Below are 15,796 nucleotides of genomic sequence, written 5' to 3'. Positions count from 1 at the left end.
TTTCCGGTGTTTTTTGTGTAGTTTGATGAATTGTCGCTTTATGATCATATCTATATATGATTTATTTTGGATTTGTATGAGTTTTTCCTACATAATTTATAGACATATATGCTCTATGATCTATTAGCTTGCACTTGCCATGTTTAGAGGAATGATCTCCAGGAGGGAGTTCTATATGTTACTTTACTTTAACCTTGTAAGTAATCTATCTCAGTGAAAGAAAGGGTAAAAGGCTTGCACTGTGTTATTGTCACTAAGTGTAAAAGGATAGTTGCCTACTTGTCTCAGTGCACACTATGTCAATTTGCTTAATGCAATGCTCTAGTTTTACACTCTAGGGAAAACCTTATACACAGAACATTAGCAGTAGCGCGTGTTAAAAAAGCACGCTGGTGCTAATTGGCAGTAGCGCCGTGGTGTAAACGGCGCTACAGATACAGTTATAGCAGTAGCGCCCCCAAGTACAAAAGCGCTACTACTAAAATTCCCACGGCCTAGCCGATAGGCTACACATAGTAGTAGCGATCTTCGTCGAACCGCGCTACCGCTACTTGCTTTGTAGCAGTGCGTTTACGCTGAAAGGCGCTACTGCTAATGGAAATAAAAGTAAATGGAAAGCAAATAGAAAAGTAAATGAAAATGAAAGAAATACAAAAAAGTGAAAGGAAAAAAATAAAATGTAAAGAAAAATAAATGAAAAGGGGGAAAAGGAGAATGGAATAGTAGTAGCGTATCCAGGAACGCGTTGTAGCTATGTTAGCAGTAGCGCACTTCCTGGAACGCGCTACTTCTACTTCTGACTTAACCGCTCGGTTCGTTCTTCCCAACGGCCACTTCCCCCAAATCGCAACTCCTCCGCTGTCGCCGCCGCCGTCGCCCGTCGGCTACCGCGGGCTCTCCCGTCGCTCTCCCGCCTCAACGCCGCCCCGACCCCGGATTCGACGCCGCCCCCGACCCCGACGCTGCCCCCCCACCGCGCGCCCGAGCCCCGACCCCGACCTCGACGCCGCCTGCCCCTCCCTCGCCGCAGTCACCGTAAGGCTCTGCCTCTCCTCTCCCCTACCCTCCTCTCTCTCTCTCTCTGCTAGGGCAATTTATATATGTGTTGATGTTGTGTTGATGTTCATATGAACCCTAGGTGTTCATATGAACCCTAGATTTGTTTAGGGCAGTAGGCATTTTTTAGCATTTAGGAAAAATGATTTGCAATTTTTTTAGAAAATTAGCTAGGGCAAATTTTTATGAAAATTCCTAAACAGTAATTTCATTCAAAAAACAAAAAAAAGAATTGTTTTTCTTTTCAAAAACTTGGTTAAACTAATTGTTGCTATGTAAACAAAAAACAAGATTGTTGTTATATGATATATGTCATTGATGTTCATTTGCATATTCCATTATTGAAGTGGTTCGATTGTGCCCAAGTGGCTTTGTTGTTTCCAGGGAATGAAGCCGAGTGGCCTATGTTTTGCCGGAATGTTGATTCATTTCCGTTCCGGCAAATTTCAGGTTCTCGATTTGTCCACTTTTAGCAAAAGTCATGCAGAAATTTTCCGTGAATTTCGGCATGACTTGTGCTACAAACTAGGACATATCGAGTGCCCGGGATTTGCCGCACCGGGAAGGAGTCAACGTTCCTGCAAAGCATAGGCCTTTTTTATGTCATTATTCATTTTATTAGGTCTAGAATTAATTGACTAGATTTATAATAAGTTTATTTTTAGTAAGAACTAGTTGAATTAATAGAACTAGTTGAATGTGTCACATTTGTTGTTATTTTTTTAGTTAAAGCAATTATTCCCGCATCGACGTCGACGATGCCTATCCCGCATCCTCGTCGTCGTCGACTCGGCGGAGGACACCTGCTTGGCCAGACGGGCCATGTCCGGGACTGGGCTCCGCCGGGCTGTTACTGGGAGGCGCTACCTACCAGGGGGCGCAGGTTGGTGAGGAGTCAGCCCGTTGTTGACCCGAACCTTCTTTGGTGGCGGTCGCGTGGGCCAGTGACGGTCCAGAGGCTCGAGGACCCCGCGGAGGTGGTACGTCACCGTGTCAGGGAGGAGAACGCGCATGTCCGTCGCTACTTGTTTGAGTTGGAGCACGGCTTCTCTAATACCTGGCAGGTTCTTTGGGCAGCTGACCAGAGATATGATCTTGTGATGGTTCCTTCTCTTTGGGTGTCCACCGCCCGCGCGGATACCCGTCGTGTGCTAGGGTTTTAGTTCTATTAGTGATGTTATATGTATGATACTATTCGGGATGTATTACTGATAATATTCGACGATGTACGGATGCATGAGATGATTTACTTTTGCTTATTGAATGCATGCTAATTTGAATACTTATTTATTTTACAATTTGGATTTGTGTGTTGAGTATCCAGGTAGTTTCCTTCGATCGATTTTCAATTAATGTTTCAACTATGAACATAGGAAATTTCTGATGACGAAAAGGATTTCGGTATTTGCGAATACTGCGAAGACGAGTGCGGCCTGTGCGACAGAATCTTCCTAGATGATGATAGGCGCTTCAGCATCAAGCTGGACGAGAACTTCGAAGTGGATACAGTAAGTCGCAACGACAAGTCTTTTTTCGTAATTAAGCATGACATCTGCTTCATTTGCTTCAACTTATAATTTAATTTTTTTACTATTCTACTAGCGTATCCCCTGCCATGCAAGAGTTTTTGTCTTGGATAAGATAGGCTTCAGTCCTATGCAAACTACTACGGAGGTAAACATAGTTAACTTGAAGACCGGGCATGGTTATACTTTCCACGCAAAATTATACAACGCAGACACCTACACCTATTTTGAATGCAAAACTTGGCAAGCACTATGCAAGGCTTATGCATTTGAGCCTGATATGTTTATCACCTTTGATATTCGTCCCGAAGATGATATTGAAGGTAATAGAGACATTTGGGTCAATGTGCAGACGCCTCCAGTTATACCATTATGTGAGTTTCTCAACCATATTTATGTCTTCGATATTGTTTATTCAAAAATAGTTGACAACTAATTTCTATTGACAGCTTATTTCCATTCAAGCAAACATGTTCGGCGCTTGGTACACATGACTGTCCACTGTCCCGAGGCTGAACTAAATTGCGAGGAGATAGGTCATTATGTTTCATGGCTTGAGGATCTTGATGTTGTCAAGACAAATTATTTTCCTGGACTTAGAAATCTTAGTACTCAAAACGTGCGACCAATAGTGTTCGTACTGAACTACGGTAACATCTATTTAGGAAATATGGTAAGATTTTTACTATTTCTCCTCAGTGCATCTTTTGCATACATTATTTTTTAAGATAAACTTCATTTCTAAGTATGTTACTATACGATGTTCTTCAACAGGGACTCCTGATGAATGTTGTGCCTCATTGGATCCAGACTAAAGGTAGCATGAGAATTGTTAGCTTACGGCCAAGATATCCTACAATGCACTTTAGTGCATACAGGATTTCTAATAGCGAGGAATGCTTAATAGTGAAAGACTGGAGCAAAATTGTGAACGATCGGAGAGAAGTACAAGGGGGCAGTAATGAGAAGCGCAGCCCATGATTAGGAGACAGGTTCATCTGCATGCTCCAACTTGATGAAGCAGGAGTGCTACACGTGTTTTATGCTATTTTACCTGAGAGAGCAGCAGGAGTGATTAGCTAGCTAGAAATGAGTTATGATGATTAAATAGCTAGTGTTGGTGGTAATGACTATGATGATTATTATTAGCTAGTGTTGATGGTGATTAGATAGCTACCGCAGCTAGTGTTGGTGGTGATTAGCTAGCTAGAATGAGTTTGAAGATGATGATGTGTGCTACACTATGACTATGATGATTAAATAGCTACTGTTGGTGGTAATGACTATGATGATGATTAAATAGCTTGTGTTGGCGGATTAGATTCAAGTGGAGGCAACATGTGGTGCACATCGAAAGTACTACTAGTCCAAACTAGATCAAGTTTGGAATAGTAGTATACTTTTGACATGCACCACATGTTGCCTCCACTTGAACCTAATCCACCTTCATTTGACACACTGTTATGGACATATTGATATAACAACCTCATAATTGGTATTGTACCAAAATTTGTATAACGGCATATAAATACATAAAAAAATAAAAAATGAGAAAAAGAATACTAGTAGCGATGGAGAGTAAACACGCTACTACTAGCTATATTAGCAGTAGCGCGGGTGTGAACAAACGTTGTGGCTATATGTATTAGCAGTAACGCGTGTAGCAGGCACTACTGCTAAGGAGTAGCTGTAGCGCCTTACTAGTAGCACGCTGTCCCGCGCTACTAGTGGGCATTAAACCCGCGCTACTAGTGGGCATTAAACCCGCGCTACTACTAGGGTTTTCCCTAGTAGTGTTACTTCATACCTAGAGATGCATAATGGATAGCAGACTCGGGTGGATTATTAGCTATAGATGTAGTTGTATAAAGGTCTATGAATGTAGGGACATAATGCCTATACGCAATCATGACATGTATAATCATTCATAAAAACGGTTTAATCTATACACAAATGTAGTTTGTTCACCACACGTACCTATGCTATATTTCTAGAGATGCCACTAATGAGTTATGGATCCCAGTCCTTTATTCCTTATAATGACAACCTCGATCAAACCTTTTCCACTGTTTTGTACAATCTAAACTATTTTTTTACTTGCTTACAATTGTCAATTCCTAACACAACATTCGTCAATCCTTGTAACTAGCAAGGTTAGTGAGACTAATAATGTCACTCTAAGTTAGGGGCCATGAAGTTATCTAATCGTCTGCATGTGTTGATCATTAGTTCAGTTCAAGTGCCCCATTGGATTGATAACCTTGGCTCTTACTTGATAGTACTTGCTACTCACTTCAAACCCTTGGTTTTCATGGCCGAACAACTATGTTCACAAGGCATAAAGATAAGTGATATGTCTCCAACATATCTATAATTTTTTATTGTTCCATGCTATTATATTATCTGTTTTGGATGTTTTATATGCATTAATATGATTTTATATTATTTTTGGGACTAACCTATTAATCTAGAGCCCAGTGCCAGTTTTTTGTTTTTTTCCTTGTGTTTGAGTGTCGCAAAAAAGGAATACCAAACGGAGTCTAAACGGAATAAAACCTTCGCGATGATTTATCTTGGACCAGAAGACAACCAAAAGACTTGGAGATGAAGTCAGAGGAGCCATGAGGCCGCCACAAGGACAGAGAGCGCGCATAGGGGGTAGGGAGCGCCCCCACCCTTGTGGGCCCCTCGTGCACCTCCTGACCTAGTTTATTCGCCTATATATTCCCATATATCCCCAAACCAATAGGGGGAGCCACGAAAACACTTTTCCACCGTCGCAACCTTCTGTACCCATGAGATCCCATCTAGGGGCCTTTTCCAGCGTCCTGCCGGAGGGGGATTCGATCATGGAGGGCTTCTACATCAACTCCATTGCCCTTCCGATGAAGCGTGAGTAGTTTACCACAGACCTACGGGTCCATAGCTAGTAGCTAGATGGCTTCTTCTCTCTCTCTCTCTATATATATATATATATATATATATATATATATATATCTCTCTTTTTGATTCTCAATACCATGTTCTCCTCGATGTTCTTGGAGATCTATTCGATGTAATACTCTTTTGCAGTGTGTTTGCCGAGATCCGATGAATTGTGGATTTATGATCAGCTTATCTATGAATATTATTTGAATCTTCTTTGAATTCTTTTATGCATGATTTGATATCTTTGTAATTCTCTTCGAACTATCGGTCTGGTTTGGCCAACTAGATTGGTTTTTCTCGCAATGGGAGAAGTGCTTAGCTTTGGGTTCAATCTTGCGGTGTCCTTTCCTAGTGACAGTAGGGGCAGCAAGGCACGTATTGTATTGTTGCCATCGAGGATAAAAAGATGGGGTTTTCATCATATTGCTTGAGTTAATTCCTCTACATCATGTCATCTTGCTTAATGCATTACTCCGCTCTTTATGAACTTAATACTCTAGATGCATGCTGGATAGCGGTCAATGTGTGGAGTAATATTAGTAGATGCAGAATCGTTTCGGTCTACTTGACACGGACGTGATGCCTATATTCAAGATCATTGCCTTAGATATCGTCATAACTTTGCGCTTTTCTATCAATTGCTCGGCAGTAATTTGTTCACCCACCGTATTATTTACTATCTTGAGAGAAGCCTCTAGTGAAACCTATGGCCCTCGGGTCTATTTTCCATCATATAAGTTTCCGATCTACAATATTAGTTTCCGATTTAGTCTTTTGCCAATCTTTTACTTTCCGATCTATAAACCAAAAATACCAAAAATATTTACTTTACCATTTATCTATCTCTATCAAATCTCACTTTTGCAAGTAACCGTGAAGGGATTGACAACCCCTTTATTGTGTTGGGTGCAAGTTTGTTTGATTGTTTGTGCAGGTATTCGATGACTTGTGCGTTGTCTCCTACTGGATTGATACCTTTATTCTCAAACTGAGGGAAATGCTTATCTCTACTTGGCTGCATCACCCTTTCCTCTTCAAGGGAAAAACCAACGCAAGCTCAAGAAGTAGCAATAAGCTAGGAATATCACTAGCAAAAGGATTTCTGGAGTTGTTGTCTTGGAGCTCTTGTTGCAGTCATAGGTTCTACACTCAATTATTTTACATCCTAATTACTTATATTGCTTAGTTAGTTCTTACTTTTCCTTAGTTTGCCTTTTGCATTTTAAAAAACTCAAAATTACAAAAAATGTTGAAATTTTAGCATGATAATTTTCATTTACCTAGACATAGCAACATTATTGGCACAAAGCACCAGTAAATGATAGCTCCTGGACTTATGATTTGTGTCCACACCTTAGGGTTGCAATCCCGTTATCTGCATGTATGTTCACTAGGATTAATAGTGAACTTTGTTTTGTTACGCAAGTAGGGATGCAAACGGTAGTCCTGCATAAGTAGATAATTAGATTGTACTAAGATAAATCTTACCTGGAAAGTTATAACTAATGCGATTAATTTTGACTGTGGTGCAGGGAGGATCGGGCGACACTCGGCACCCCTATACATATGTTTCCATTCTTTACGAAAAGAAAGTTAACAACTCTTAACTATTTTGCGAAAAACTACTTACACAACTTCACTGTTTGTGCTGATCAACCATATTGACTCCTCATTTTCGTTCTTGTAAATACATTTTTCTAGAGGGTGTCAACATTATTTGGCAACCACATAATTGTCAGCATTATGTACAGTGTTTAATTACTTTGTGGTTTCCTATCTGGTTAATAGTTTCTACGCCTCCATTTATAGGATGAGTCATCGGTGCCTTGCGTTGAAAATGATTAAGAACACGAGAAGGCAAGTAGCAATACTTGGAGGTTTAGTAAACCAACTCTTAGTACAATATTCGTTGCTCAGTTGCCATATGTGATCTTCAAAATGCAAAAATCTGTTTTTCCAGCTATTGTCTTAAGAACTAAAATGCATGATCGAATCTTTTCTTTTTCTATTAACAATTGGATTGCTTTGAAGCAGATATTGTGTTAGTGGAAAAGCTTATTGTCCATAACTTGGAACATGTGTCTGGCTAGCTTGTATGGATTATGATTGCAAGATCAAATCTTTTTTTTCTAGTTTGACGACCAGTTGTTGGCCACTAGGCTGAGAACTCCATAAGTTACCACCTTTCTGATTTGATGCACTTGGAAGAACTTGTGCAGCTTCACTAGGGGTAAGGGGGCCAATGCCCCCTCCCCATATAATGTTCGTGTTGTATCCCCTAACTTTATTGATGAAATAATGGGTGTCTTACCAATTGAAATTAGTGAGTATAACAATAAATGGAAAACTCTCTGCATTGACATCTCATTCTTTGAACCATCACTCGAACATTTTACCTTTGTGGATTCAGGAACAATGTTGGCATACCACGCAGATGGAGCATATGAACCATTTGTTAATGTGGTGAGATTATTCATATTTTTATTAGCTATAATATGCAACACACGACCTACCTAATTTGCTTCAGGTACAAGAAAAAAAATCTTATGATTTGTGGTCATAGATAAGGGTTTTGCTCCCTTTATATGCATGTCTATTCACCGGCATTAATGATGAACTTTGTTTTGTTACTTCTACTAGGTATTTTTCCTTCTTTGCGGAAATAAAGTTAACAAGTCTTAACATTACATGCAAAATTACTTGCACAACTTCAGTGTTAGTGATTATCGGCAGTATAGACTCCTCATTTTTGTTCACGAAACTATGTTTTGCGGATTGTGCCAATAGGATGCTACAACACATTTATCTAGACCTACATTTACAGGTGGAGTCGCTAGTGTTGCATTGCCTGGCTTAGGAACACGGGAAAACAAGAAACTAAAGTTAGTGGTTTCCTATAGGCTAACTGTTCTAGACCTACATTTACAGGTGGAGTCGCTAGTGTTGCATTGCCTGGCTTAGGAACACGGGAAGACAAGAAACTAAAGTTAGTGGTTTAGTAAACTACCTCTTAGTACAAGATTTGCTACTGAGTTATCATATAGGATTTTCAAAATCCATAAATCTATTTGTTTCCATCAACAAAAGTTGAGTAGTCTACATTGACTTAGTTCATTCTATGTCGCTATTGGTTTACTACAGATTGTTCGACCCAATATAACTACCTTGTACAATGTACCATCAGCTACTTGCATTTCCGATGTATTGAACTGCATTTGGAAGAACTTGTCAAGCATTATTGGGGGTGGGGCATGAGGGGGGCAATGCCCCCAACACCCCCACCCTTAACCCACACCGCCACTACCACATCATTTCTACAATTGTGTAGAATTAATAGTGATATATAAAGTATTTAAATGACGATGATTAATTATGCATCTTTTGATGCTTCTACCTTCTTGGTTTTGGTGCAAGCTCAACCATTGCTTGGCCACCCCCTCTACTCATGCACATATTATCTTTGGGTATATTTTATCCTCTGATAACATTACATGCCCTATATATGCATTCATCTTGTATTTACAAATATGTGTGCCAATTCATGGTCAGGGCAACTGGTATGTGGTGCATTCGACATATTTTTTGACTTTGTGTGATACAAGACGTCTTTGTTTCATAGCTAAATTCTCTTGGAATATCTGGTATCATGCATATGATACTAGTGTATGATACTACCTCGGTAATGCATAGTATCATAGACTAGTATCTTAGGTGGTCTCATTATTGTCATGCATGACATATAGTAGCATAGAATTTATTATGATACAGTATCATAATATGATGCTCAACCCTCTATTTCTTCATTTAATTTTACGACACATCGTCAAAATTGTCTAGTTGGCATGCATGATATTATCTATGGTACTCCCATTACAACCAGCCGTATATGATACTCCCCACTACGACTAGCCTTAGGCCCGCTGACCGAATCGGCAAGACCAAGGCAGTCTCCTATTCATGCACGTTACTTTAGATATTAATTTCTCGAGTAAGGCTGGTTGTAATTGTAGTATCATAGCTGGTATCATGCATGTTAACTAGGCAATTTTGATGAAGTGTCATAGAATTAAATGAAGAAAGAGAGAGGGTTAAGTATCATATCATAATACCGATTTATAATAAATGTTATGCTACTACTACCTCCGTCTGGGTTTATTGGTCCCCTTCGTATTTCGTGCCCAACTTTGACCGTAAATTTGACTAACAAATTATAAGTTGTATGTCATAAAACTTATATTGTTCGATTCATATTTGAAAGAGGTTTTCAATGATACTATTCTTAGAATATACAATTTATTTTTGATAGTTAAATCAAAGGTCAAAATTTGACCCAAACTACAAGGAGGACTAATAAACCAGGGCGGAGGTAGTATGTGCCATGCATGGCAATAAATAAAATATTACATAATACTATGCATTAGGGAGATTGTATCAATGGTGGCACGTCGTTTATTGTGGATAATTATGCAGCCACAATCCTGCGTGCTTTACACCAATCTTTACCTCTGGAGCCAACGCATGCAATGTCTACGAATTAATTCTATGCAGGACTAGTGGATGGAGCTGCAACGGAAGCGTCAAATCTCCACGCATGCAACGTCTATGCATTAATCATTTCCTTGATAATGCTGCCCCGCAACGCTAATTTCTCTGCATGCACCGTATCTAATTAAACTTTTCTTGGTAGTCGGACAGGAGGGCCTAATAGGAACGGACGCCTCTCCCTTGCTAACGGACCCAATAAACCCGAACAGAGGGTAAGACTAGCCACACTCATGACCACAATAAAATGTATTATGAGTTCGCAAAATTACGTCAGGTTCAAGAAATCTATTTTCTTTTCTCCCGTTGCAACGCACGAGCAATTTTTTTAGTATTAATAATTTGAAATCTGAATCGAAGGTGTTTTTTCACCATTTTTCCAACCAAACCAAGCATATTTCCACCAAAACATGCACTAGCACCATTTCTTGCTTCTCCTTGTGCGCAGAGTCATGCTCGCTAGAGCAATCACTCCCCACCGTGGAGAGCTCCTGCTCGAGGCACTGGGCTCCACCATGCAGCACGAGTTAGGCCCTGTTCGGAGATACTCCGCTCCCCAGCTCCACTCCCGGAGTAGGTGGAGTCGTAGTTGAAATTTGTGGAGCGGATGTTTACCAGCTCCGCAACTCTCAGGATTTCTAGGAGCTGGGGGGTTTCCGAACAGCCCCTTAATCGCACTCTGCCACTAACCGAGCTACAAGGACAACACGACCAAAGGTTCAGGCTGCATGGCGGCCATGACCATGCATCGAGCAGACAACCAAACACATCCAACAACTGTATCAAAGCTCTAGAGGAGTAGTAAATGACTGTTAAAAATAATTTCTTTTGAGGAAGCCAAGGGGGAGGGGGTGGGAGCCCCACCATATTTTTCATTTCTTCATCAAAGTGCTGAAAAGTTTAGCACGAAGCCGAAAGCACGGGGTTACAACATTTTTCACAAAACCTTTTGCAAGGCAGGGGTTACACTGTTAAAAATAATAAATGCAAAAAAATTCATATATATTTTTCTTTGCTTATTCCCAAACTGTTATCGTAAAGAACCAATTAAAAAGGCTATCGCCATACTAGCCTTCAGATCAAATGTATTGAATAAATTGATTTTAATACAAAAGACCATATTATCCTTCTTGACTGGAGGGGCACCTTCTAATCTCCACATTTAATGCGTTGAAATTCGTAAGCATTTTTAGGGGGGTGTAGCAAAGCAAAGTTCCTAGTTTAAAGCTTAGAAATGGTGTGTGTTCTTATATAACCGTTGGAAATTCCGGCTACTTCATTATAAATTTTCAGAATGACTTATTTTAAAATTTTCAGAAATGACTCACTTATATTTCTCTTTTGCCTAGGGATCTTTTATACAAAGGTTTTTTTCTTCAAAATGGAGGATAAACCCCTACTCGATGACAAGATGACAATTGGTTCCAAAAGTATACTCCTACTCGATGGGAAATTTTAGCATGTCACATTTCCTCCTTTCTCTTACCTTGTTTCCACTTTCTTGCATCTTTTGACATTCTTAATTGGATCGGCTCCGGAAATTAACCAACCGGTACGTCGGGAGGGCATAATCAAACCTGCATGATCGATGAAGAATATATTCCCCACGACCACCCTCCTGCACCGCAACCACCAATCTAGACGTACGATATATAGCGCATCTTGATTCACCACCAGTCACTTTCACACGTGCGAGAGTGCAAGCCGATCACACGTACGTACGTGTAGCGCCGACGACAATCGTCTGCCTGATTGCGTGCCAATCGTCTCATCGACCCAAGTACAGTGTCGTAATTCGTTGCCACTAAGAAACTCTAGTTATTCATGTCACGTCGCCGTGCCTAGCTGGCTACAGGGCTGGCCGTGTCGCCGTTTCGCCGGAGAAGTGGCTAGCTCCGGTGGGTGGGGAGTGGTTGGAGTTGGCCGGAAAACACGAGACACCCATGCATGCAGTCCCCACGCGTGCAATCGACGGGTGGATCTTTCCTCCTCCGACCTTTTCCCCGGATCCGGCCCTGTCGCCGTCGCCAATAATCCTCCCCGTCCCTTTCCCGGCCGTGGTTGTTGAGACCTCGAACAGGGGCTCTAGAAGTATGTGCAACAAGAGTGACTTTAATTACTCCATTTTCTTGTCTTCACGTACACATGTGCGCCCTTGTTGATGATGTATATAAGCACACGGTCTCTCCTTCTGCCATGGATCGTTGCACTGCCTGCTGAGCTGAGCTGAGCTGCTCCTGCTGCTGGACTGTATACTGTGCAGTCGGCCGGCGGAGGGCCAGCGGGTGTCGCCGGGATCGAAGGTCAGGATGGAGGAGGGCCTTCCCCCGGGGTTCCGGTTCCACCCGACGGACGAGGAGCTCATCACTTACTACCTCAGCCGCAAGGTCTCCGACTTCTCCTTCGCCACCCGCGCCATCGCCGACGTCGATCTCAACAAGTGCGAGCCATGGGACCTTCCAAGTAAGTGTTTGGTACTTCGAGGTTCGAGCTAGTTCCTTCCCGTTGCACATTCACTCGTACCATCTGGGAAAGACACCTGATTTGAATTTGTGCTTGTTCCTGGATTTTTGTTTTTTTTGGCCATTCACTCTTGTGTGCAAATTAAAACGGAACTAGTGCCAATTGCTTTTCGACCATCTTGTCTACTTGTGGCTTCCCTCTTTTTCTCGATTTGGTGAGACTTCTAATGCCTTGACCTAGTTATTTAAGATGCACCGTCCTGGCTTAGGAGTGCGCCGGACTGGTGGGTGCCCCATACCCGGCAGGCGTCCTGGTTGGGACCTCAGGTCTTAGATGTTAGGTTTGGCTGCGAGGTCTGTTTGGTATTAGGCCCAGACTATCAGCATCCCTACATCAACTGGATAGGAGTAGCGACAGATGTTGCCTAGACGGTGGCTTTAGTCTTACTATTGTATGATTTTGTAAGGTCTTGTGTGAATATTTAATAAAGTGGCTGCATGCATCGTCCGGATGCAGAGGCCGGGGGTCTTTCTCCTTTTCTAAAGAAAATGTTACTTAAGATGCACATATTCAGGCCGTCACTATTATGTACACACTACTCTAGATTTACATGGTAGTTACTTAAGCGTACTAATACTTGTCGTCTTTGTCAGTGTCAAGTTGGCATACACCGGCCCATACGACCTACGTACATTGGTCGCCAATTGATGGATGTACGTGTACTCAAAAATATATTGACGGATATACGTCTGCAGGCAAAGCTAGCATGGGGGAGAAAGAGTGGTACTTCTTCAGCATGCGCGACCGGAAATACCCGACCGGCATCCGCACGAACCGGGCAACCGAATCCGGCTACTGGAAGACCACCGGCAAGGACAAGGAGATCTTCCACGGCGGCAGGCTCGTCGGCATGAAGAAAACCCTAGTCTTCTACGGAGGCAGGGCTCCCAAGGGCGAGAAGACCAGCTGGGTCATGCACGAGTACAGGATCCAGAACAAGTTCCCATACAAACCCAACAAGGTATACATAGACACATCTCTTAATTAGGCCATGCTAATTTCTGCAACTTGTTATAAAAAATGTTGCAACAAATATTCTAAGCTTGAACTAGATTGTTACTAATATGGTTGTGTGAAATGTTCCCTTTGTCTTTGGTTTTCGAAGGAGGAATGGGTGGTGTGCAGGGTGTTCAAGAAGAGCCAGATAGTGAAGATGAGGCACCCACAGGACAGCCCCGACATGGACTCCCCGTGCAACGACGCCCACGCCTCCCTCGGCGAGCTCGGGGAGATCGACGTCTCCTCCATTCTCGGCAGCTTCACCCCAGCCAGCGCGAACGCACCCGGCGACAACTTCGGCCACCGGATCGACATGGGCGCGTACATGAACTGGCTGGCGGCAGCAAACCAGGGCGCGGCCGCCATGCTCCCCTGGGCTGCTGCGGCGGCGCCGGGGTTGCTCGGCACCGTTTTCTCTGCCAACCCCGCCATGCAGAAGGCGCTGGCGCCGTTCGCCGGGTGCAGCCAGCTGCCGAGAGACGTCGGCGGTGATGCCTTGTTCGGGAACGCCATGGCGAAGGTGGACATGGAGTGCGAGCAGCCGCCGCAGCTGGAAATGCACGAGTCCACATGGAGAACCTTCTGATCAATTCATCGGTTCATCGCGTATAATAAGGAAAAGTAATATTGTTATATAACCCTACAAAAATTGTGGTCATAAATTATCTAAGATACATTTGTAGTTAAAAATGGGACAATCCCATGGGTCAGAATCAATTAAAAGTTTAACTAGACAAGTTCGTGGGTTCGGTTGATCTATGTCTCTTAAGCTGTACCAAACATTGTATGTTTGTCCATCTGTTATGAAATGAAAAAAAGGAAGTGTCTTTTTCACCGACAGTAACATGACTTTAACATGAGGCCCCCGCTACAAGCTGGCCGGCTGATATTTTGCAAAGATCATGCAGGTCGACAACTGTTTGGAGCAACTAGATCATATCATATCACTGTCATTGTAACATGGACGACACCGCAGTCAGCCATTGCAACGCAAACGATGTTCTGGCTCTCATCGCAACACAGACATCATTGTGGTCCCCCATTGCAACACGGACGACGTACTGGTCGCCTTGCAGCCCTCGGCCGATGTCTCGGCACTACGCCGTCGGACTTCATCACAGCATTGCCAACATTGCAGACGCCGCCATGCAACAACACTGACATTGTAGTCGCCCCGTGCAACAACACCGAGATTGTAGCCATCGCCACCTTAACATCACCCTCATTATAGTTGGCATTGCCCTTTTTCGCCGATGACTACCTTTGCGGCAGCGGGTATGTTGTGACCCCGCAAGCTCGCATCACTGGAGTCGCCCACCATCGCAGCACCGACGACCTCTCTACAACAGCGGGTATGGTGCGACCCCAGCCAGCTTGCAACACGTGTGCGCCACATCACAGCAGTGGTGTTGTTGTGACATGCAAGCTTGGAGCACCGGTGACCTCCTATGCACCAGCGATTATGTTATGACCCCGGTGAGCTCGTAGCACAGTCGTCGCCCACCGTCACAGTGACCTCCTCTACTAGCAGCAGTCACCGACCTAGCGCAATGGTCATCCCCTTGTAGCATCACTCCCCGGCTTGTAGCAGCATAAGCATGGACAGAAAGTGCACGGAAAAGCGCCACCTGGCAGCACTGGCAGGGAGCTTGTAGCAGCTCACGTGAGTAGTGGCGGCTTGCAGCACCTTTGCCATTGCCAGCCACATATGTCGCCCTGCAGCCAAGGTGGTTGTTTCCCTCGCAGCGGTGCACGAAGGAAGAGAGAGAGGAGAGGCTTTCGGGGAGTAACGACTCACCAGGGAAAGGGGAGAGAGAAAAGCAGAGTTGTGGAGGGGATTGATTGGAGGTAGGAGAGGATACGGTCGAGGACTGTGATAACCCACAAGTATAGTGGATCGCAACAGTTTTCGAGGATAGAGTATTCAACCCAAATTTATTGATTCGACACAAGGGGAGCCAAATAATATCCTCAAGTATTAGCTGTTGAGTTATCAATTCAACCACACCTGAAAGACTTAATATCTGCAGCAAAGTATTTAGTAGCAAAGTAGTATGGAAGTAGCGGTAACGGTGGCAAAAGTAACAGCAGCAGTTTTGTAGTAATCGTAACAGTGGTAACCGAAAAGTAACTAAGCAAAGATCAATATGTGAAAAGCTCGTAGGCAATGGATCAATGATGGATAATTATGTCGAATGGCATTCATCATGCAACAGTTATAA

General features: G+C 43.0%; 1 protein-coding gene across 1 annotated transcript; it reads left to right on the top strand.

Annotated features, from left to right (window-relative positions):
• The first annotated feature begins 12,268 nt into the window (after window positions 1-12,268).
• On the top strand, window positions 12,269-14,414 carry LOC123099558 (protein CUP-SHAPED COTYLEDON 2). The gene is made up of 3 exons (XM_044521695.1): window positions 12,269-12,515; window positions 13,271-13,536; window positions 13,681-14,414. The coding sequence occupies exons 1-3, from the start codon at window positions 12,362-12,364 to the stop codon at window positions 14,158-14,160; spliced, it is 900 nt and encodes a 299-aa protein (XP_044377630.1). The 5' UTR covers window positions 12,269-12,361; the 3' UTR covers window positions 14,161-14,414.
• The last annotated feature ends 1,382 nt before the right edge of the window (window positions 14,415-15,796 follow it).

The sequence above is a fragment of the Triticum aestivum genome, chromosome 4D (assembly GCF_018294505.1).
Source record: "Triticum aestivum cultivar Chinese Spring chromosome 4D, IWGSC CS RefSeq v2.1, whole genome shotgun sequence".
NCBI classification, from domain to species: Eukaryota; Viridiplantae; Streptophyta; class Magnoliopsida; order Poales; family Poaceae; genus Triticum; species Triticum aestivum.
The sequence above is the reverse complement of the archived record's forward strand: the minus strand, read 5'-3'. Positions and strand labels throughout refer to the sequence as shown.